Source organism: Salarias fasciatus, chromosome 2 (assembly GCF_902148845.1).
Source record: "Salarias fasciatus chromosome 2, fSalaFa1.1, whole genome shotgun sequence".
NCBI classification, from domain to species: domain Eukaryota; kingdom Metazoa; phylum Chordata; class Actinopteri; order Blenniiformes; family Blenniidae; genus Salarias; species Salarias fasciatus.
This window is the reverse complement of record NC_043746.1, coordinates 26,127,236-26,150,271: the sequence shown is the minus strand read 5'-3', so window position 1 is coordinate 26,150,271 and position 23,036 is coordinate 26,127,236. Positions and strand designations below refer to the sequence as shown.

At 46.6% G+C, this 23,036-nt stretch overlaps 1 protein-coding gene across 1 annotated transcript in view; it reads right to left on the bottom strand.

The window, feature by feature from the left end:
• Positions 1-297: 297 nt before the first annotated feature.
• The window catches only part of ppargc1b (peroxisome proliferator-activated receptor gamma, coactivator 1 beta), an 89,532-nt gene continuing 66,793 nt past the window's right edge, over positions 298-23,036 (bottom strand). Inside the window, exons 3-12 of the mRNA XM_030111110.1 lie at positions 21,145-21,345; positions 11,987-12,112; positions 8,597-9,623; positions 8,204-8,249; positions 6,062-6,126; positions 5,321-5,963; positions 4,710-4,767; positions 3,986-4,104; positions 2,781-2,905; positions 298-2,315 (exon numbers count right to left, since the gene is read on the bottom strand). Of these exons, the coding sequence (XP_029966970.1) occupies positions 2,224-2,315; positions 2,781-2,905; positions 3,986-4,104; positions 4,710-4,767; positions 5,321-5,963; positions 6,062-6,126; positions 8,204-8,249; positions 8,597-9,623; positions 11,987-12,112; positions 21,145-21,345 (2,502 nt within the window). The 3' untranslated portion in view covers positions 298-2,223. The remainder of the gene's footprint in view (positions 2,316-2,780; positions 2,906-3,985; positions 4,105-4,709; positions 4,768-5,320; positions 5,964-6,061; positions 6,127-8,203; positions 8,250-8,596; positions 9,624-11,986; positions 12,113-21,144; positions 21,346-23,036) is intronic.

Below are 23,036 nucleotides of genomic sequence, written 5' to 3'. Positions count from 1 at the left end.
GGGGGGGGGGCGGCAGCAGGGATGGATGGATGTGAGGTAGAGATGCTCATCTGATACAGTACCTCCCAGACGAGGAATCAGACTCTCGGCCGATTGCTCTGTTTTTGTGTGTGTGTGTTGCTTTCCAGCCGATCCCTTGCTTGTTCCCTGGCTGTGTTATTGGCGGCGGCTCGGGACCGCCGGGTTGGCAGGCTTTGGAGGCTCTCTCCCTTTTTTTTCGTGGCATGATGCTACTGGCTGCTTCTGGGAATGTAAACAAGGCGCTACCAAGAAGTGGGAAACCGATGTGGAGCAGCCAATCAGACGACTGAGGAGATCTACCTGTTTCTTTTTTTGTTTGTTGTTTTTTTTTTTTTTTTTTGAGGAAAAGCACCAAAAAAGCTCCACAATCTTTGGGCAAGCAGAAATGGGGAAAACACGATGATTACATTCAAATTCTTGAGTACATTCCTTTTGATTAATTTTTGACCTCGAGCGATGACCATTTACGGAGATTACGGGAAGCGACTTGGCTTCAGCGGTTTTGAGTTTCTGAAGAGTAGAATCGACGGACCGGACTGTGTGGTTTTGGACAAAGTGCAGAAGCGGTGAATTCAGAATTCATACCGAGAGTAAAATGAACGCTGCCGGAGGCTACCATCTTTAATTTCCCCATTTTTAGTTCTGCTTGCTGCCGTCCGAATGTAAACACTGATGGCTGCATTGAGGCGCTGGAGGGGGGAGGAGGGTGGAGCTGGAGGTTCCAGAGGACCGCACCAAACAGTTTTCCTTCAATCTGATGTCTGCAAACCGGACCGCTAATATTTTAGATGGAACTGATATTTTTAGTACCATTCCAGACTTTAATTGAGAACATACTATATGCTAAATACTGGACTTAATTTGCATTTTTTTTTTTATTTTTGAGAACTTAATATTAAATTGTTTTTTGATAGATGTCAGTAAACTACTGATTTTGGGAATGTTGCATGAAGGAATTAGAGGTAATCTCACTTTAATCTTGTGTTTTAACAATAAGCTTACAGGACTAACCAGGATTTTAGCAAATTTACATTTTTTTTTTTGCATTAAAATGTCTTCATGAGACAGTAAGACGTTAGCCTTTCAAGGAATGACTTGACTGTAATCCAGATTTAATCCAGTACAATCATGAATTTTGAACCCAGATTTCCAGCTCGTCGCGCTGAAAAACGTCTTGTCAGACGTCAACGCGGTCACTAACGGCGTTTCTGAGCCGGCGTGGCGTCCACGGAGCGCCTGTTCACCAGAGCCTGCAGCAGCCAGTAGCAGAGGCCAAAAGAGTCGGCATGGCAGAGTTGGAGATAGGAGTTACGAGGGGGGAAGGTGGAGGACAGCAGAGACATTTACCTCCTTACAGTGCATAGTTCAAATCAAGGAAGCACTACAATTACAAAAAAAAAAAAAAGAACATGATTTTTTTTCTTCATTTTAGTTTGTAAACTTTATCAGTCATTGGATGATTACGTTAAATGTTTTTTCTGTTATATTCTTTGTCCATAACACACACACAATAGATTTTTAAAATTGATAACATCCACAATTTTTCGCTAAAACAAAGCAGAGTTGGGTTTTTACTGGGTTTTTCTTTTTTTTTTTTAGGTTATACGACCACACAAGCGAACACAGCTTGCAGGTTCACCACTCGAGACTGAAAGGAGGGAGGGGTTATTTTTTTTCTTCTTTTGGGATTGTTTTTTTTTTTTGTCTTCCTTTTCTTACAAAACAAACAGAACAAAGAACACGCACACGCAGGAACACACACCACGACGACCAACGCAACGCAGGGGGGGATAGCAAGGATTTGCTACAGATCTCTCAACGCCCGCTCGTCCAAGGCAGGGCGACGGTTTCACCAACACAGACAGGAAGCAGCTTTGTTTGTCACGGTTGTTCAGCGGGAGAACTGTGTCACTATCGTTTGTGGCTGTTGTACCATTGCTGTTTAAAGTCCCGTTTCCTCCGTTGTCGCTCAACCCCCCTCCGGACTCCCAGTGGCATCCTCGTTTTTAAGCAGTATCCTCCGGTGAAAGAAACTTAAAAAAACAAGGTCCTTACTGTTTGTCCCAATGGTTAAAAATGTAAACATTTTGCGAGGTTGCCTTGCATGGAGGTACTCAGAGGCCCGTCTCGAGTTCAGAGCCGTGTTGTCGGAGGGGTCTTGCCGCAATGTACTAAGGCTGGCCAGTCGGTGGCGCTGTACTGTCAGCGGTGCAGGGACTTCTGGGCCTCTTTCAGCAGAGTGTCAAAGTCCAGTGCATCATACTTGCTCTTGACAGGACCCGGACCGGCCTCATCTGAAACACACGCACGGACAAGGCCGCCGCTCGGTTTGTGAAAACAGATTTGAACCAAGAAGAGCACAAACGCCAGGAGGGCCGCAAAGCATGCTGGACGGTCTGACTGAGAGAAGACGTTCAACACCAACAGGGCCCAAAACCCTCATCCATCTACTGTGCCACAGTCAGGCTGACAAAACTGTGACGTCTTTTATAAGAATCGGGACATTTTTCCTGCTTTGTCAGGAAATTGTGGATTTTTTCTCCCTCACGGTGTTAAATTTATTGCTGAAGAATGGAGCAAACACTCGTCTCCTGTTGCTACAAGCCAAGATCCGCCTCCAGCACGTTTTGGACAGCTTGCACACAATTTTCCAAAGTGACACTTGTAACCTTCTGTGTGTGTGTGTGTGTGTGTGTGTGTGTGTGTGTGTGTGTGTGTGTGTGTGTGTGTGTGTGTGTGTGTGTGTGTGTGTTCATTACCGAGGTCTATGTAGCGCTTTCTAGTCAGCCTCCGTAGGCCTGCAGGTCCATTCAGAACAGTCTCTCGCTCTCTCCAGTGCCTCTGAGCCCCCGGCTGACGAATCTTTATCACCCCGCAGCGCTCCCTGCAAACATACACACACACACACACACACATACACATGCATCAGCTTTATGACAGTTTACTTTTGAGGTGAAGGAAATTGACAGTGGTGACAGTAAAAATCAATATATTAAAACAGATGATCAAAAATCTGAATCTGGAACAAAGATTAAAACGTTTGGGTTTGTCTGCGACTAAAGAGGAGCACTCTTATGAACTTCTACTTTTTAAAGTCATATTTAATGAGTCCTTGTGGGGGAAATCTGTCCTGAGTCAAAGTGCCAGTGAGCAGATCTTGGTTGAAGGACGCTGACGAGAACAGAGCCATCTCAGGGCTCTTGTCTCTTCTCGTGTGGATAATTTCAGAGTTCAAAGAGAAAACTTAAAAAAAAAAAAAAAAAAAAAAGGTGAGGGTCCTTTCAGACGTCTCATTGGTTAGCATTCAGAGGGCGTCTGCCCTTTATTGTGCATGTTTTTAGGGTTTCTAGCTTTTTCAGCAAACACTGGAAGATAAAAAAGACGACCAGAGGCTCAAACAGCACAAGTGGTTATTATTTACAATTTGAGTTCACAGCAGCAGAACTTCAGGCAAATAATGAAATAGCGCGCGCTAAAAGAGACTGAAAAACTGTTCCCACTAAAGTTTCAGTCTTCAACAGACGAAAACTACTTAGAGAAACAGTTATATCTACATGAAAAACAATAAATACACATAGAAGGATTTAAATTACTGCTTCCGATCATGAATTCTCTTCATCCAATCAGATGTGTCTGTTATTTTTCAGTCCATCACATCAATATTCAAAATTCATTTCTAAAAAAGTCTGGTGTATACTTGGCAGCATTTTGCAAATTATGTGTTTATAAACTGCAGAAAATTATGTAGTTACCATACTCTTCATTAATATTTTGATGTACTTCTAAATGTGAAGCACATTATGTGCACATCTAAAGGCTGCATTTATCCTCTCTCTCCACTCACACTGCTGACCATAGAGCAGAAATCAGGTCTGCTGCATCATCAAAAAAACAAAAAAAAAAAAAACAAGTTGCGGTATCTGTGCACCTCAGAATACAAACTCAGACAGATTAGGACTCTTACTCGTTGCAGATGATGACTTTGCAGTCCTCCGCTTTGCCGAAAACCTGGAAGCGTTTCCTCAGCATGTTCTGGGTCACGCTGCTCGGCAGGTTGTGGATGTAAAACACCTGACAGTTGTCCTGGCAACAGGGAAACCATGGCAACAGTCAGGACAGAGGACAACACAGGATGCCGACAGATGCGGGGAAAGAGGGGGCCGGCTGCAGGACGAGCAGCCCGACGGTCAAACGCTCCAGCGCTCGCTGCAGGGCGGGCCTCAGAGGGAAGTTTTATACTGGCGCACAAGAAAAGTGCGTTTCCAGGTTCGGAGAACTGCATGAGGGTGCAGCAACAGGAAAACAGTCCTACAGTGAGTTAGATGTAAGAAATCCGCTCTCTGTCTTTGCTAAATAAATAAAACAGGAGGTTTTTAGCATCAAGAATGCTAAACGAAGCATTATTTATTTCACATGGCCGCTGCAAAGACCCACCGTGAGGATTTACTCCTCTGTTCACGGTGCGAGGAGCGAGATGAGCTCAACGGGGGGAATTCTGAAGCTCAAAACCACTTAATGATACGAAGAACAGCACTGACACAGAAACAACATGATGCCTTTGATTTAAACTAAAGAAACCCGCTCGCTATGACGGTCTCAGGTGTGTGGTGGAATAAAGTTTTAACTGTTGGTAAAGGAAAGTTTGTGTGCTTGTGAGGCGTTTGGGTGGAGGAGACCGCTCGCTGTACCTCGTCAGACTTGGCTTTGTTCCTCTGGTTGTCGTCAGGACAGATCTCCGAGTTCTCGCTGAAGGAGGACGAGGTGGGGAAAGGGGGGAGAGAAGGGAGAGGACAGCCAATGAGATAAGGGCGGACACAAGGTGAAACTGAAAATGTCAAACATGAGGAAAAAAAGAAACGGTGAACTGCGACAAAAAAAAGGCCTTCTGCAGAGGAGCGCTCGGTGTTCGTTGTCTTTTTCTCATCCGCTTCCACCTTTTCCCCTCTGTCACTGCCTCCATGTACAGAAATAATATGAGCACTGACCTTATTCAGTGCGAGACTGTCAAATCACGCTAAGAATTCAGTTTTGGTTGGAGCTTTTTCACTGAACAGCTGCAGAGCAGATTCAGCCGGGAGACCTTCAGTTTTTTCTTTCACACGCGAGAGGCGAGCGAGCGGTTCTGACGGTCTGCATCAGCATCACCGTCCCGTCCAGCATCAGCCTCTTCTGTTTGTCCCGGCGACCAAAATAACGTATCCCATGATTCAAAGCTTAGAAATGATACATTTTTCACTGTAAAAGGTTTCAGTTCAGGAATTAGACCCCGGCGTTTATTCCTCCTGGAGGCAGGCCGTACCTGGAGTCTGTCTTGCTGGAGGGGGAGTCGGGACACAGGTGGAGGATTGGCGATGGCGAGCGAGACGCCGACGAGCGCTCCGCCTCTTCCTCGGAAGCTGGAGGCGTGGCGGCCACCGACTGGCAGTCCGACGGAGGCGAGGACGATATGACCAGCTCCGGCGGCTCGGCCACCTCCGACGTCAGCAGCGTCTCCTCGTCGTCCTGCGGCCCCTTCTCGTCCGCCGCCTGCTGGTCCTCGGCCTCTCTGGGCGGCGGGGCGCCGTCGCCGCCGCCCTGCGCCTGCAGCATGGCGCCCAGGATGGCGGCGCTGCGCTTGCGGCTCTCCCCGAGGCTCAGCGCGCAGTAGTCGTGGTCGCCGAAGCTGCGGTGGGCGTCGCCGTCGCCGGCCTGGCCCATGCGCCGCAGCTGCGCGTACAGCTCCGTCTGCTCCGGCAGCTTCCGCTGGTGGTGAGCGCGGCTCAGCCAGGACGAGCCTTTGGCGGCCACGATGGCGTTCCCGCTGGAGTCACTGCCGCCGCCGCCGCCTCCGCCGTCGCCGCTGCTGCCTCCACTCACCACTCCACCGCCTTTCCCGCCCTCCGCCGGCTTGAAGAGCTCGTCCTCCACAGGTTTGTGAGGCGGGGTGGTGGGAGGGGTGAGACCTGGGAGACGGGAGACAGATCCAGGTGGTGACTGACACACACGTTCACTGATTCAGCTGAAATCATTTAAAAAAGCGGCGAAGGCGGGACGTGATTACCTGCCGTTCCACACAGGTCCACGCTGAGGGTCTGCTCGAAAGGCTTGGTGCTGTACTGAGTCTCTCTGGTGGTGGAAACACACACATACACACACACACACCAAGTTACGGTCTGAAACACTGAGCATGAATCTAATAAGAGCCATAAAAAGGACCAACAGAAAGGAAACCAGTCCGGTTTCGGCTGACGTCCGCTGAATTCGAATGATGTTTCTCAGCTCCAATGCTACTGGCATCTCTCGGCGCTCCTCGTTTCTTATCACAACAACCATATGTACTCGGCTGTCCTCTCCCCTATTCTTCCTCTCTGCTATTCCCGGCTGTCTGTTTCTGCGTCTTCGGTTGCCATGAAAGGCGGGAGCTGCGGCGGGCGGATTGGCTCCAGGCGGGATATTATTTACCCTCCACGATGAGCAGGAGAATAAAATAAAAACGTATAAAGAGCACGGAATACTTTCTTTCTCTTTAAGCGAGGGGGAGGAGGGGTGCTTCAGAAGACGGATTCATTCTGAAGGTGGACGCACGCCAGTCCCGTGCACGGGAAGACCGCTCAGCTGGAGGAGCTCCAGTCTGGAGTCTGGATGGGAGAGCGGGAGCGCTGTGGCGCTCCGATGAAATCTCAGTACCACAGCCAGGGGTCTCCTCAGGAGGGACTGAGAGTAAACATTGCCCCATTTGGACAACTTAAGCGTAGCTGCATTGGTCTGAACGGCCATGAGGTTTTTCAAATTCCTTTTTTTTCTTCCCCCGACTCCTGTTTATGTGGTCTGACTTTGTGCGTTATCCCATAATGCACCTGTCCAACAGGGCAAAGCCATGTGATCCTGACACTAAACTAAATCTAAACAACTAAATCTGTACTATAAACCAAAATGCTGTGAAAAACAAAACTACAACAATAACCTGTCTGTAGTTACGTTCGGTATATAATTCTGTTTGTGAAGATTCTACGTGACTTTCCTCTTTGTCGAGGATTTTTAGGCCTTTTCTACCAACAACCGACTCTAAGCAAAGAACCAACACTGCCAAATAAAGCCAGATTATGTAGCATTAGATTACCTAATTGACACAAATAACCCAAATGGGATGAAATCAATTTGTTCAGATTTTTATAATTTACATCCAAGGTGATTAACCCAGTGATTTGCATGTTTACAGGCACGAGATTATTATGGCTGAAACAATCCTCCTTAATGGAATCTCTGCCTCTCTCTGAGGAAACAATCCGCTGCCGTCACGTGGAAAGTGTTTCCTCCGTCATGTGTTACAGTAGGTCGGAATGAATGACTCCTGAATTCATGTCAGAGACTAAATATTGAAACTGTCTCGGTAAAAATAGCTGCAGCATGCTGAGCGCTGGAATATTACCTCATTAAGACCCCAGGCAACATTTCTATGCATTCCTCTTATATTTTTTTCTTACAGCTGGATGTTTTCACATTTTTATAAGTATATTTTTGCAGATCGTGACGCCGAACAACGATCACCAAGCTTTGACATGGCGGTGTTATATAAATTGATGGAAAAGGGTAAATTTTCTTTTTTTAACATGTTTCTGGATAAAAATCACTTCTCAATGTTTTCTCAACTGATATTCCAACTGCTCCCAAACCCACTTCTCCTACCGAATGTTAGCCTCATCTCTAAAACCCTTCGTCAAATATATCTACAATCTCTCTTCAGAAGATGTCCGAAACATCTCAAGCTGCTGTCCTTTTATTAAAATCTTCTATCATATTTGTTCAGACTTTGACGGACTGCACGTTACAACCAGGTATAAATTACTTTTCTTGAATGTATCTTGAATGACATTAAAGGGCGTGATGCCAGAAAATCTGCAGCGGTGAACTTGCGATTGAAACGGTTCATGTTGTTATGCTGTAAATTAGAATATTCATCTTGAAAATCCAGCTTTTGCGAACGACACCGCTCGGCTCCTTCAAGCATACACAAAGGCTCATTTGGAACTTCTAGATATTTTCGCTGCTCCACGAATACCCCCAAAACTCCTGAAAGGAGGCTTCCACGATACTTAGCACACTTACACGGCTACTGGAGGCTGCACGAAAACTGAAGGAGCGCTTTGAGCGAGCTGCAGCTGCCTGATGAAGCACAGCTCAGGTACTTTATATAGACACTCACCCTGTGGACTTGGGGTTGAGAGGCAGACAGAGGCAGGCCCGCTTCTCTGCAATCAGAACAGAAAGCCTGTTACATGTGCTCGGGGGGTGTGCACGTGTGAAAATGGGTGTGTGTGTGTGTGTGTTTCGGTGCTGGGCTGCATTCACACGGCAAGCGATCATGTGGTTTGGTAAGTCGTCGATACGCAAGCTCGGATCTTAACAAGCGGTCACACTTTCGAGGCACAGGCTTAAATTAGAGCTGAAGTCTTGACTGATGAGAAGGAAATCGATGACGTACCGTCGGCGGAGCGTGCCGCGGCGGGGTATAGATTACAGGTAAAATCCAATATGAGAGCTGAAGGCTGAAGCGCGGCGGTGTGAACGCAGCCCGAGCGTTTCCTGCTCGGCTCACCGTGGCAGCAGGGGTTGGCGGGCTCAGGCGTAGCTGTCAGCTGCTCCGGCTGCGTCTCCGTCGTGGTTCCTCCCCCCGCCTGGGTGGGCAGGAGCTTGACCAGCGCTCGGCCGTCCTCCCGCTCCTCTCTGTCCCTCTCCTCGCCGTCCCTCGCCCGCGCAGGCCGCAGCCTCTTGGCGAAGCGGCTGGGGAAGGAGGCCAGCCGCCTGGAGCGCCGCACCGAGAAGGAGCCGCCGCTCTCCGCCGCCTCCTCCAGGCCCTGCGGCGGCTCGGAGGAGGAGTGTCTCCTCTCTGGGGAGGAAGAGTCTTTACGAAGCTCTGGTTTGGGGTTGCTGGAGCTGGGGGTTTGGACCGAGGCCGGTTTAGCCGGGGCGCAGGGGGCGGGCGCCGCTCTGCTGGGGCTGTAGGAGTGGGAGTAGGGAGGGCTGTGCAGTCTGTAAGGCTTGCTCACATCGAAGGAGCTGCTCTGCTGCAGGAGCTCGCGGAGGAGGGAGTTGGCCTTTATTTCCCTCCGCCTGGCGAAGGGGAGCCTCTTTGGGGCGCCGCCGGCCGTCCCCGCCACGCCCCCGCTAGGCCCCGGAGCGGCCACCAGCACGACTCTGCTGTGAGAGTTTGTGGCGGGCGGGCGGGGCGCGTCGGGCCGGGCCCGGGGCTTCGGCAGCTCGCGGTCCTTGCGCTCCCAGCCCTGCTGCTTGCGCGTGGGCAGGCAGTAGGTGTGCATGTAGGTGATGAGCTCCACCACCGAGCGCAGTTCCTTCTCCGAGCTGAACTGGGGCTTGGCCGGCTCGGCGGGGACGGCCGCCACCGCCGCGCCCTCCACCTCGCTGCTGGAGGACTCCTCCTCCTCCTCCTCTTCGTCCTCCTCCGACTCGCTGTCCTCGTCTTCCTCCTCCTCCTCGTCCTCCTCCGTGTCGTTAGCCGGGGCGTCCTCGGCGTCCTGGGCGGTGGTGAGGTGGCGATGCAGCTCGGTGCAGAGGCGTCCGGCCGGCCGCACCGCCCGGGGCTTCCGCTCCTGAGGGAGGTCGCTCTGAAGGAGGAGACACGCAGAACGGCTCGGTTCAAACACCCTGAAGGCGGTGAAGATCAACCAGCAACAGCAAGGGCTCAAGAGAAAACACATCATCTTCATTTGAGAAAAACAACGCATTGCTTCCTCAGGTTTCCTCAGGTAAACAAACAGTCTAAAACCAAGTGTTTTATCCCAATCAGTGACTAACTTCCTCCACAGTGTGAATGTGTGTTTGCTCTGTGATTGGCTGCGGACCGATCCAGCCATGGGATGGACTCCATCTCCCCCTGACAGGCTGCCGGACGAAGAGGTGAAGAAGACGGATGGATTTAGGCTTGACGTGAAACACTGACCCTCCATCCCTGAGTTAGAATTATGCAGAAAGGGGGGAGAAAAAGGAGGGGTCGTCCCACAGCCCGGGGGTCACAGGGGACCCAGGCCGAGGGCGGAGGGACCGGGACCGCCGTTTCTTATTGATCTTATGGTAATGAAGCGTGACAGTTGTGGCGAAGCGCTGACTACACTCAGAGCAGCTATCCCAGTAGAGACCGTCGTCACGGACGGCCGTCACTTAAGTCAACGTTAAATAAACATGAAGCGTCATTTTCACACTCGTGGTTGAATCAACAGCAGCTGCTGATGGTGATGGGTGGGGGTGGGGGTGGGGGAGGTTATCTGATCTCCACATGGCTTTGATTCGGTCGACTCTTGGCTTTGATTTATTTCTTCATCATCCTCATCCTTCGGGTCTTGTTGGCATAAGAAGAGAAGTGGAGTGTTGGTTAGAGAGGTGGGCTTGGGATCGGGAGTTCTCAGGTTCAATTCCCGCAGCAGATAGGTCACCATCGTGGCTCCCTGAGCATGACCCCTGACCCCCATCTGCTCCCTGGTGTGGCTGCCTACCATATGACATAGGATTGGAAAATGAAGAAAAAAATAATTTCCCCAAGTGGGATTAATAAGATATGATTAGTTTAGAGTTGGATCTCGGAGACTAAGTAATACATTAGCATAGAGATAAGAAAGTAAATCAAACAGAACGCTGCCCAGCGATCACTGGACTCTGCCAACTGGCTCAGTGTTATATAACCACCACACTGTAATCTCTACATTGGCATCTTTAATCATTTTCTGTCCTCTTGATCTCACGTCTCCCTTTTACATTGTAGTCTGAAAGTCTTCATACGTCTCTAATCAATTCTTGATCATGTACATATGTGTAAAACTTTAGGTGAGAACTTTAAGTCGAGCTGCTGGATCACCACCTCCGCTGGTTCACGTCACAAAGTGCTCAGAATGGTGCATGAGCACATTACATGCTGGTGTGTGTGTGTGTGAGTGTGTGTGTGTTTTCCCATTCAGAATCAATTGCAAAACTTCTGGAGTGGCATTTCCCATTAAAATGTAACAGCAGCTAAGCCTCTGTCAGTTATACTTTTTTCTCGCACGGGAAATAAACCATCACACTGTCTAAAGTCGTTCATGGGAAAGAAAAATGTCCCACCCAAACGACAAAAACACACATCCACGAGCACGAGGGCTCATCTTCAATTTCCTGCCCTGGATAGCGGATCGCATAGCACGCAGCAGTAAATTCTGCTTCCGACTTTGTGAGGGATGATTCAGTGTGCAGCTGCAATGAAATGGCTGATTCCATATTACTCATACAAGAGAGATGGAGCGAGAGAGAGACTATGATTCACTGTTGCCCTCTTGCCCTGTCAGTCAATACTCCCGCCATCTGCCACAGCAAAGCCACGCTACTCTAAAACTAAAGCTCCTCTCACACACACACACACACAGAGCGGCAGCGGGGTTAGGAGGGTGTGTGATGGATTCAGCGCTGGCTTATCCCCACGCTGCTTCCTCTGGGTACTTTGTATCCTCCTTACTTGAGCGGGAGCGGTCTGTGTGAAGGCTCACCATGCTTTATGCTTGTTACAAGATAAACGAGTGGTGTTGTAATCAATGGCCACTTGAAGCACAATGCTAGCAGCTATCCCATTACTGCAAAGTCATATCGCGGCCGCTATTGTAAACGTCCTCTCCGCCCCGACGCTGCATCTATCACCGGCAGCGGCTGAAGGTCTCCGCCGGCTCGAAGGCTGCCGGAGTTTGCATTCCAAAATGAAGTATTCATCATTCGGAAAATGAACAGCGCCGTTGTCACGAGACGACGCAGAGGGAAAGATATCTGACTTAAAGCCTGTATAAAGGGTGGATGTACCCCACTGCAAGTCCAGGAAGGGAAACTGATCTGTGATCTGTAGGGACGGTGCACGGTTCAAATCCTCACGGATGATAACCACAGTCCGAACCGCTCTTTCCGGTCTTTCTGTTGGGAGTTTGCATGTTTTCTGCAAGAAGAGTTTGCGCCTCACCTTAGCCAGAGGCCTGACGGGCCGCAGCTGGAGGCTTCGGTTGCTGTAGCGGCGGCCGTGGACGCCGTCTTTGTGCACGTCGACTCCCGTAGGCATGTTGGGAGGAGTCAGCAGCAGCTTCTTCAGCTGGGGAGGAAGACGAGGAGGAGACCAGTGAGGGAAAACTGTGAGGAGTGAGCCGTTATGAACTGGGATCATGGCTCATGTGAGCCTCCAACAAACTTCTCTGGCATTAGTAAAAATGGAAAATAACTTAAGTTACGAAAGAGACTAAAGTTTTTCTCCAGATTATATGGTAATTTTGAGGGATTCCTCTGAATGTAGGAACTTCCAAGCTGCATAAAAACAAACAAAATGCCTCTTGAATAGAAAGAAATGAAGAGAGTTTTCGAGATCAGAGGGCAGCGAGGAATGAACATTAAAATAAACCATGCTGTTAAGTAATGACATGTGTTGACACACTTTATTCAGATGAGCAGAAGGAACCAGCGGTGGAGGGAAGAATGGTTTATAGGGAGATAAAAGCGTCCAACATTTGGCTTCTTCGGCCTTTCGCTCCAATTTTTAATCTATATTCTGTCAACTGTTAACGCCCGGCAGATGGATGTTTGTACAAGGGAATAATGTGCAGAAGGGGTCACCGCGCTGTACATTTATCACTTCACTAAAGCTGACAGCGACATGGCACATTCACATTTTCCATTTAAGGTCTGGATTTGTACATTCTCTTCTCCGTAATAACTGAGCACGACTGCGGCTCCGTCTGCTGTCATTTGTCGCCGCGCAGTTTTTGTGTCATTTACAATCCATCCTGATGTGTTATTGTTCGGTTTCCCCTCTTCCATCAAAATCCTCGTCCCTGTTCTGTTTTTCTCTCCCACCTGTCTTTTAATCCTTTAGCCTTCTTCACCTGGTCTATATACGCCTCCTATCTCCGGCCGGCCGTCCACGCGGCTCTAGGTTGAACTCTGCCCTCTTCCTTTTCTCCGCCCGTCCCATTAAAACACAACTTGAGGCACAAAACAAAAGCGAGCCTCTCCTGAGGTATTGCTATTCAAATTGATATTAATGCGACTGTTCCTCATTCCCACACGATCCTCTTTCTCCCCTTCATCTGTCTCTTCACCCATTCATTCCGCCGCCTTGCTTCATGACAGGGCTATCAGCTGATATAAATCAGCTTAGGGAGAAAATCCCCCTCTAAGCTGCGCAGCTTTCGCTCCAGAAGACGGTGCAGAAAATACAGATGTAATGGGAATGAGGATTGGAGCGGACCTGCATGCAGAAGGTTCACCTAATGCAACGCACCCTCTGGAAGCCATATTGGAGGTCCTGATCTCCGGGGAGGCGGCGGCTCTGATCGCCTGACTGTAAACTAATGCATCCCTGATGAGGATGAATAAAATTATGAAAGTGAGGGACACGATTAGTTCAGAGGAAAATTAGGAATTCTGTTGCTTCATTTCATCCGAGTACTGGATTACTTTAAATATGCAACCTACGACTGATCAACCAGGTCCAAGATTTATACTTTCAGAGATTCAGACAAAATCAAGATCACTTCAAGTAAAAAAACAAACAAACAAAAAAAAAAAGCATTTCAGGTGGTAAAGTCTGTCGACGGTTTAATTCCCACCAAGGAGTGCCGATGATGATTCACAATTCTAGAATTAAAAAAAGACAAATATGTACGAAGGAGGAGAAGAAAAAGTCGTACGAGTGAAAAACAAGCAGAAGATTTCAGGTATCCGCCGAAGCTTATCTGAATACTTTAATTCTAATTTGAATATGAAGAGAAGAGAAGCTGAGCATAAGCACCATGTTCCAGTTTGTTTATTTTAAGGCTTCAAAAATGTGCTTAAGAATGAAGAAAAAGATCTGCTCTGACAGTTTGCAGTTTTGTATTATTAAACAGCATCAATATTTGTGAAAAGGAACACCTGCTGGGAAATAAATGTGCCTTTTTTTCTGGTGAACACTGAAGAAAGCAACAGACCGCCGTTTTACTGAGTGAGAGACGTTTGGAGTTATGTCCATTTGCTTACAGGTGGTGACAAAAAGCCAAAAAGAACCTGTTAGCTCAGGATAAAAGCTCTTCAGGAAGTCGGAGCACATCTCTGGTTTAAAGGTAATCTGCTCGATCACACAACGGTGGTTTGCTATATATTCATCCATTACTGCTAACATTTGATCATCCTCTTGATCTCAATGATGGAACGCCAATAAACGTACAGGAAACCAGGCTTCAGCCTCACATGAGGATCTTTATTACTGCTTTACGGACTTTCATGTTGGAAAACATTAATGAGAACGTGAGTAAAAAACTCCAGTCTGTGTGAATCAAACACAACAGATGGTTGTTTGCGACGGCGTCGTGATGCTGCGGGTCAAAGTTGAAGCGCATTCTATCACTGTATAGCATTGTAATGTTTTAATGAGCCTGACAGTCCCACCCATCAAAGCTGGCTGTGACCACAGAATACTATGTGGGTCAAATGACTGCGCGGGCCCGTCGCCCGCATCGCTAATGGGGCCACGGCGGCCCTTTAGTGGGCGAGCCAACTTGGCTCGGAGCGTGTGATGATGCTCCTCTGAGGATCCTATTGAACAGAGTGAAGCGCAAACTGAAGGTTTGTGTCTGAGGGAAACATTTAAGTCCCTCCGGTGCGGTGCGGGCCGCCCAGGCACTCCACTCCACCCTGGACGCCGTCCAGAGCTCTGCAGGCGGCGGCCATCAATGGGTGCTCTGTACGGCGCGAGGACTCACACATGGAGAGAGCGGCCAGACGCAGCTGCAATCACAGGTGGATGAAGTGGCATCAACACAGAAAACACGCGGAAGAAAGGCGACGGAGGTAATAACAGCCGTTTGTAGAGCTGGGCGCGCACGTAAAAACAGACTGTAGTAAAAAAGGAGATGAAAGACACAAGTGTAAAGATAAATCTGTGAATCAGGCCACTGCAGTGCTTCCACAATGCTTCATTAACAAGTACTAAACAATGTGTAGAGCAACAACATTGTCTCTCATGCACATTTTGGTATCTGGGTTTGTGTCTTTTTTCATCATGAATGGTGTCAATTTAAGTTTGAAATAACTAGTTCAACCAAAAACTTTTACTTTTCTAAGTGAGTATAAAGCTTTTCAACTTCAGTTTAAATTCACATAATTTTATTAGGTTATTTTTCAATAATTATTTTAATTTTATTGATACAATGAGTGTTAAATATTGTATTCATTTGTATTCAATTACGTCAGGTTATGGACCTGATCTGTTTGTGTCTTATATGCTTTAAAAGTCAACTTTATGATGAATTCAACTACTTTTCTGTTTTCTGTCAAGTTGTATGGCTCCTGAAACTCTACACACACACACACACACACACACACACACACACACACACACACACACAAATAAGTGCATGAATATAATATTTAAATGTGAAGTCACCTGCAGTACCGCCTCACACCAGTAGAGGGCGGCGCCACACTCAGCGCTGAGCACATGAGTGACAGCAGTCATGTGACATTAAACCACTCAACTGATGGAAAGGACACACACACACACACACACACACACACACACACACACACACACACACACACACACACACACACACACACACACACACACACACATCTGGCAGTTCCAGCAGACTAAAGAGCATAATGTTATTACAGCAGGCTTTTTCTGTGTGAGTGGACACGAATGTCAGGTTACTATTTTTTGACACTGATAGCGTACGTAATGGAAATAGAGCCGGGATGAAGGAAGATGTGATTTATCTGCGGTAAAGTGGAATAGTCTGCTTTTTCTCTCCCGTCCGGGACATTTATGATTGATTTATTGGTGTGGATTTTGACACTGCTGACATGTGATTTATCTACCCATCAATATAAAAGATCTGTAGGTGAAGTGAAAGAGCATTCACTATAGAACATTTTATATTTAGTGTACTTTTTTATATTTTACTAGGACATTTTTTTTTTAAATTCATGCAAGTGAAAAACAGCCAATCTTTGATATAATAAAGCTCCTTTTTCATTCTTGGTCCTATTAATAGTACAGCCCACTTTCCCCACAAAATGTTGGGAGCATGTGGAAAACATAAACAGAAAAAGGATGCAGTGATTTGCATCCGCCAGAGGGCTTTGCGACCCCCATAAACCTTTGGCGGCCCTGGTGGGAAATCACTGATTAAAGCTGTTTTCAGAGCCTAAAACTCTCCCGGTTTGAAACTGCTTTGAAAGAGACATCCTCCAAAATGGGATGGTGCACGGCTGCTGTGATTTCCAGTGAGAATTCAAATTCTTTACAGGTGAAAACTCTGTGTACTGAGAGAAGGGATGGGTGTGATTTGAATTTGCGGGTTGCTCAGGAGCCCATGCCGTGACTTCCAGTATTGAATCAGCTCTCAGCGCGTCGTTGCCCCGGGGCCTGAAAAACGGCAGCGACCTTCGTCTTTGTTGTTGAGATTTCTCTGGAGTTTCTGAACAGTTTGATGTTCTGCTGGACTGCAGAAAGATCCTCCATTCTACTGGTGTAGGCTTCAATTATCTGAAACGTTCCCCATGACGTGCCTCATTCTCTTCAGACAAACGACACTTGACTTGCCAAAAGCTGGCGAATTGGAAGGGAAAGGTGTATTTGCTGCGTATCGGTTTTCCTGACTTGATGCAGAACTCCCTGCGAGTGTTTTGGCGTCTCAACTCGCTCGCCGCGAACTTGCTGCCTTCAGGTGCTACCGAAACGGCGCTCAAGGGATTTTAGAAAGAGCGTTGGCAACAAAAGACGCCGGAGCGGAGGTAGAAACTGTGGCGGTAACAGTAGAAGAAGAGCGAGCTGTGCGGATGTCACAAAGGCTTTCTGAAAAGTGTCTCATCTTTCTGGCTGTCAGACGAACAAAGAAGCCACCAGCTGACTGAACGCTGCGCATCCTGGGAATAGGAGCGACTTTTTTTTAGGGGTTCTGCTGTTGAAGTAATTGAGGAGAGTACGTGTGAGGGAACAAGAGGAGGATTTCTACAGCTGTAAAATGCAGGATAAATGATTGGTCTCCGCCATAAGAACCCAGGGCATGAAGAAAAGGAAGAAAGTGAAGCCTTACATGGTGAGGGAGAAGTTCCTCTAAAAACAGAAACGTCTCCCGCAGCACCGAGCTTCATCTGGCTGAACGATAATTTGAAGTTTAAAGTCGAGCCCATCTGTCCCTGAACTCCACATCGTTACATCCCAATCTGCTGTTTAATCCTCAAACTGTTTCAGATTCACTCTTGCTTTTTATTTTAGAGTTTTTTCTTGATTATTGTAAAAAAAAAAAAAAAAGAAGAAGCAAGAAGCAGGAAGTTCATTTTGTTCATGTTGGAAAAATCCAACATTTGCAAGGTTGAATATCTGACTGACCGGCTGCCTCTCCTTCGACCTTCAGAGTCATTTGTCATTACTCGGAGGCAGACTGAACAAAACTTATTAACCAGGCTAATTTTCATACAAGTGGACTGAAAACCAAGGTGTCTCCAAGGTCAGCGCAGGGCAGGGCGGCGGCGTGTGAAGGGCGTCTTTGTTTTAGCAACAGCGGAGGTGAAGGCACGTGGTGGCGCGACCTCTCAGTACTGCTGACCTTCTGTTTTGGACTAAACAATACCATGATGGCATTTAACATATGGCGGCTGCACAGCTATGTGGCCGGGTCCTGTTACCACGCCAGCTTACTGTAAGCCACACGCTAATGGTTATTACTGCGAGGCCGCAGAGGGGTTTTTTTTTTTTTTTTTAAGAGGGGGTTTGGCTGGACTGTCAAACTACCCTGATTACTGTACTGAAACATCGAAGGTCATCTGAGTCTCTATCATTTCCACCAATTTGGAAGGAATGCCCCTTCCTCTGGTCAGTTTTCCTTCTGCGCTGGACCAGGGTTTTTAAGGAGAAAAAGACTTCTAATGGTCTGAGAACAGCTCGCTTTGCATGAATGTCATTGCTGCAGCTTTGGTGATTGTTTCTGCCAGTCAGGACTCCATTAAATTGTGATTTTTTTTTTTAATTAGACAATTTCAAAATTTGTGCGAATTATCATTTCACAATGCAACGAAATCTCAATCTATGCATATAATCCCGATCCGCTTGTAAAACACTGTGCGGCTCTGCTCCAGTGAACTGGCTGAACACATCTGAGAGAATCTGTCCACTGAGCAGACCAATTAGGACGCCGTGCTTCTGAAGCGCGTCTCTCCCTAACTGTCTAACTTCTCTGGAATTCACCACAGACACACTGAACCACTGTCTTCTTTCTGCGGAGCTTTGATGTTGAAAGTACGATTTCCCTGCTACTGTTTGTCAAATGTGTTTTTCCAACAAGTTCACGGATTGTGCTCAATATTATTCAGCTACTCTGTCGCTTATCCATTCTCTTCCTCGAAGGCCTCCCCCTTTAGTAGAATAATAGGAAGTCTACTTGCTGAAGGTTTCTATTTAATCTGCTTAACTCAGTCGGGGTTCATTTGTTGGTGTTTTTTTTTTTTTTTTTTTTTTTAAAAAGCTTTTAAATTTGGGATTTGCAGCTCTTTAGGCAGTCTAATTGTTTCTGAATGACACCTCTCGCCGCTTGGATGTGTTTCTAATTGTTCCTCGCTCCTTCTCCCTGCCCTGCCGAGCCCTCCTTCAACCTGAAGTGCTGCTCCGGCCTTTTTTTTTTTAATCAAAGATGAACAAATCTCGACTGACAGCCTTGTTCCTGCCGTTCAGCGGCTGCAAATAAAAAGGCGGAGCGGCCCGGAGAATATTTACGCTGAAGGTATTCAGCCATCCGGCGTGAGTCACGACCCCCCCAAACAATAGCGTCTTTGTAGGCCGCCGCCAAAGCGCTGCGTGGAAGAAAACCCTGCGAGCGGAGCGGAGCGGCCCCGATTGCTGTGAAATATAAGTCAAATTAAGGCGGCGGGCCGGATTCATCTTGACAAGTGCAATAAGGCCACTTTACAGCAGTAATCATAGGGCGTTTATTGCAGCCGGATTGCTTCCTGCTTCAATTAAGCTTCAGAGTCGGTCGCAGACCTGCATTTTTCTGGCAGCAGAGCAAACCCGACGCGAGGGAAAGTAGGGCACAATCTTCACTGTAAAGGGAGACGACAATTTGTTGTTCTTGTACTGAAGATATAGAGGCTTCAGAGGGGAGGGGGGGGGGGAGCGTGGCTCAGGTGCAAACAGCAGCTGATAACAAGGAGGACAGAGCGAGGGGAGAAAAACAAGGCCTGTTCCTAGAAGTGTGGTGCTGGGAACGATGGAGAGAGAGAGAGAGAGAGAGAGGGAGGGCGAGCGAGGGGCCTCCAGTAACGCACAGGGCTGCACCATCGTCCATCCCGAACCACGTGCTGACTTCAGAACTAAATGGTGAAACTTGTTTGTTGTTGACAAAATAATAAAAAAACTGCATTTCTGATCTGATTATTTTTTTAAAGCCTTTTTTTCTCTTTTTTCCACTTTTACGTATTTCACACCTCAGTTATATTAAAAAATCCTGTAGATCATGACATGATGTAGATGTTACTCTTTATTTTGATTCAGAATAAAGATATCATGGCTCTAAGGCCTTCTGGTGCTGAAGTGGTTTGACTTTTTGTCTTCCATCTTGTTTGCATGTTCTCCCTGAGTGACTGTGAAACTTGAGCGTGAGACTTGGTGACGTGAAATGTCCAGTAGGAGAGAGTGTGAGCGCCTCGCTCCGTATTTCATGTGCACAGGAGATACACACAACAGTTTACAACGCGTAGTGAAACTTATACTACACCCCATCTTACAGCAGCTGTAAAAGATAAATGTCAAAAAAAGTGAAAGAGTAAAGAGCAAGAGGAAAGTAGTAAAACCTTTAAAACAGAAAATAAAAACATAGATATAAAGGTAAGGAAAAGCGTGCAGGGAAAAAAGGATGTATTGTTCTAATGTAGAATCAGCATGTGGATAAATGTGTTTACATGTTAAAGTATTAATGTGTGTGCGCTCAAACTCCAGTAGTTAAATTGCTAAGTGGCTCTTCAGATTATTCAAAAGTGTCAAAGCTTAATAAATCTACTGGGACTGTTCTGATGGGCCCCAAAACACAACGGAAGGTTTCAGTTTCCACTTGAAAACGCCGCTTCAACAAGGCCTTAATGTTGCAGAGTGAGACCCAATACGATGCATTCAAGGACCGACTGAAAGGTAGGAACTGGTAGATGACTGTAATTCATACAAAAAAAACAGAAAACAATCTGAATTCTTACTGATGTTTTGACTGATTGTAAATTTTAAAAATTACAATCAAAAATGGAAAAAAAAATCCTTAAAATGTAGCACGAAAAGGATTCATTTGAACTTTTTTTTTTCACATAAATCGACAGAAAATTTGTGATCCCATTTTAAAAGGTACTTTAAACTGTAACAAAGTAAAACATTTCATCCTATCTATTTTATTTAACCTCTATTTATGATGAGAGCTGATTCTCATTTACAACCACGGCCTGGTCAAGAGGTGATTCAACATCTATTACGCTCTCTAATACCACAGACTCCTCCTGTTGCTCCCATCTCTGTCTATCTGAATGCTCTGTGGTTTAATCACTGCAAAGCAAACACGAAGTCCCACAGCTTCAACACAACAAAGGCGGGTTTGACTCCTCAAACTCGCCTCTTATTTCCATTCTTCCACCAGTGGGTTTTTTTTTTTTTTTTTTTTTTTTTTTGGGAACACAGAATCAGTCGGGACGGGACTGGATGAAAGGTTACTTTGTGCCTCCGCTCTCTTTTTCCTGGAGTTGAAGGCAGACTTTGAACCTCGCGGGCCAACAAGGGGAACATCAAGGTGAGCAAACCCGACACAGATTAAGATAGAGGCGGAGGCGAGGCGCAGCCAGGCGGGGGTCCGAGGGGGCGGGCGCTGTTTGAAGCGCGCTTAAAAGGGATCCACTTCTGATTTGGAGACCGACGACACAAAGCACGAGGCTATGTGAGGTGAAACTATCGCGTTCTTAAGGATATTTTTTTTTTGCAAACGAGAGGTCGAGGGGCCCGCAGAGGAGGTGGCAACGCCGATTATTTCATGTTATCCCAATAACAATGCCCAGAAGTCGAGGTGGGCGGAATAAAGGCAGCCGCCGTGTGTGGAGGAGATGAGGAAGTGCTCTTACTAGTGATGGGTCCTCCGTCTCGGCCCCCAGGGGCTGGCTGAAGTCCTCCGCACCGAGAGGAAGGCCGTCCTCCTCTTCCTCCTCGTGGCTGGGCTCTTCCTCCAGGGCGGGGAAGACGGAGAGGCCGCCCACCTCGGCGTCCACCATGCCATCCAGGCTGTCTGTCAGAGCGGCGAGCAGAGCCGCATTCTCCTCTTCTATCTGCCGGGAGACAAATCCAGCCGGGAGATGATCAAGTTATCCTTTAGTATTAAAAACAATACCATTTCTGATCACAATCACTGCACGACTGGATGTGCAGTGTGAACAGAGTGCAACATAATCAAAAGGAGACACAACATCAACCTGTGCGATTCATTATTCTGTCTCTCTCTTTTTTTTTTTTTTTTAAAGATATTTACTCTCTAGCCTCCTTTTCACTTTGGCTTCAAGTGTGGTCATTCCCAACATATGAAGACTTTTATCGACAGACCGATGGAGCTCTGTATCAGAAAGCTAATTTTAAATTTTTATCTCGCTTATCTGCTCAAACGAAAAGGAGTGAAATGGTACATTTCCCACAGAACAACACGAAACCGTGATAAATTACATGTGCATTCATGGCCACTTGCTAGCTGATGCTTTTTTTTTATACAACTTGTAAAAGCTGCGGGAAAAACTCTTTATTCAGGAATATCGTCACCAAATTTAAAAATTAAATAAAAAGAAACTTCTTCAACTTGCATCAAATATGTAATTTCAAGGCAAATCAGATTCAGCCTTGCAGCAGTCTTGATGACATTTAGCTCATTTGGGATCTAAAGATAGAATATCTATAGGCCTAAACTGGGTCATTTCCTCTTTTTTCTCCTGCTTTTTACCCTGAATAAAGGACACATGTTGATTTATGTACAATTAGCATTCTTTTCATTCAGCATTTTGAAAAACAACACTCCAATTCTGCTCATGTTAAAGGTCAAGCAGTAAAAAAACACAACAGATATATGTGTAAGGTGTAGTTAATAATGGCTGCTCGTGTAGATGCAGTGAACACAGGAGACCTCGTGGGACCTGCAGCATGAAGGAAACACCAGCACAGATAATTAACTACATGGAAATAAAGTAGCCACAGCAAAATTTGCTGCTTTTTTTTGTTATTCTCAAGGGTTTTTTTTATCCCCACCTATGTGAATTGTTTTCAAAATGATAAAAAGAGAAAATAATTTTTCATTTGTCTGGAAGTGATCATCTTCTGCGAATGTTTTGACAGTCCTGTACCGCTACAGTCGCTCCTTTCAGTCCGATCTGCTGTTATTTTAAACTTTTCATGCTGTTTTAATGTTTTACAGCAGTAGAAATACCATTAACTCTAATATTGGTGACTTTTGGTGTCACACTATGAAGGCTCACAGTGTGTAAGAGTTAAATCTGTTGCTGCGGGCTTTTCTCGCCTCGTATTTATGGTTGTAGTCCAGATGATCTCAGTCTCACCTTTAACCTTTGTAATGAGACCGATACACAGTTTTGCTGAAACAAGATTTTTATTGAAAATCGACTACTCAGCATCGGCTCCCTCTCGTTCACCGTGATTAATGTGCTTCAGCTTGGTTCTCCACTATCTTGGTTTTTCTGTGATAATGTGCCGCCAACTGATTTCTTTCTCCAACTTACACACATAAAAAAAGGCCCAATAAGAAAAAAAAAAAAACAAAAAACATGTTTATCTGTACGTACAGTCCAAATTTTGGCTCTATTTTTATCCCCTCCATCCATTCTGACACACACACACACTGGGGTTGTTTACTGTTATGGAGCTGCCATCTTGCTGAGAGCAGGGTCTGCTGGAGAGGTGATAGCACGGCTGGCCTACGGGAATCCGGTGAGCTTCATTCATCTGTCTCTCTCCTATATCA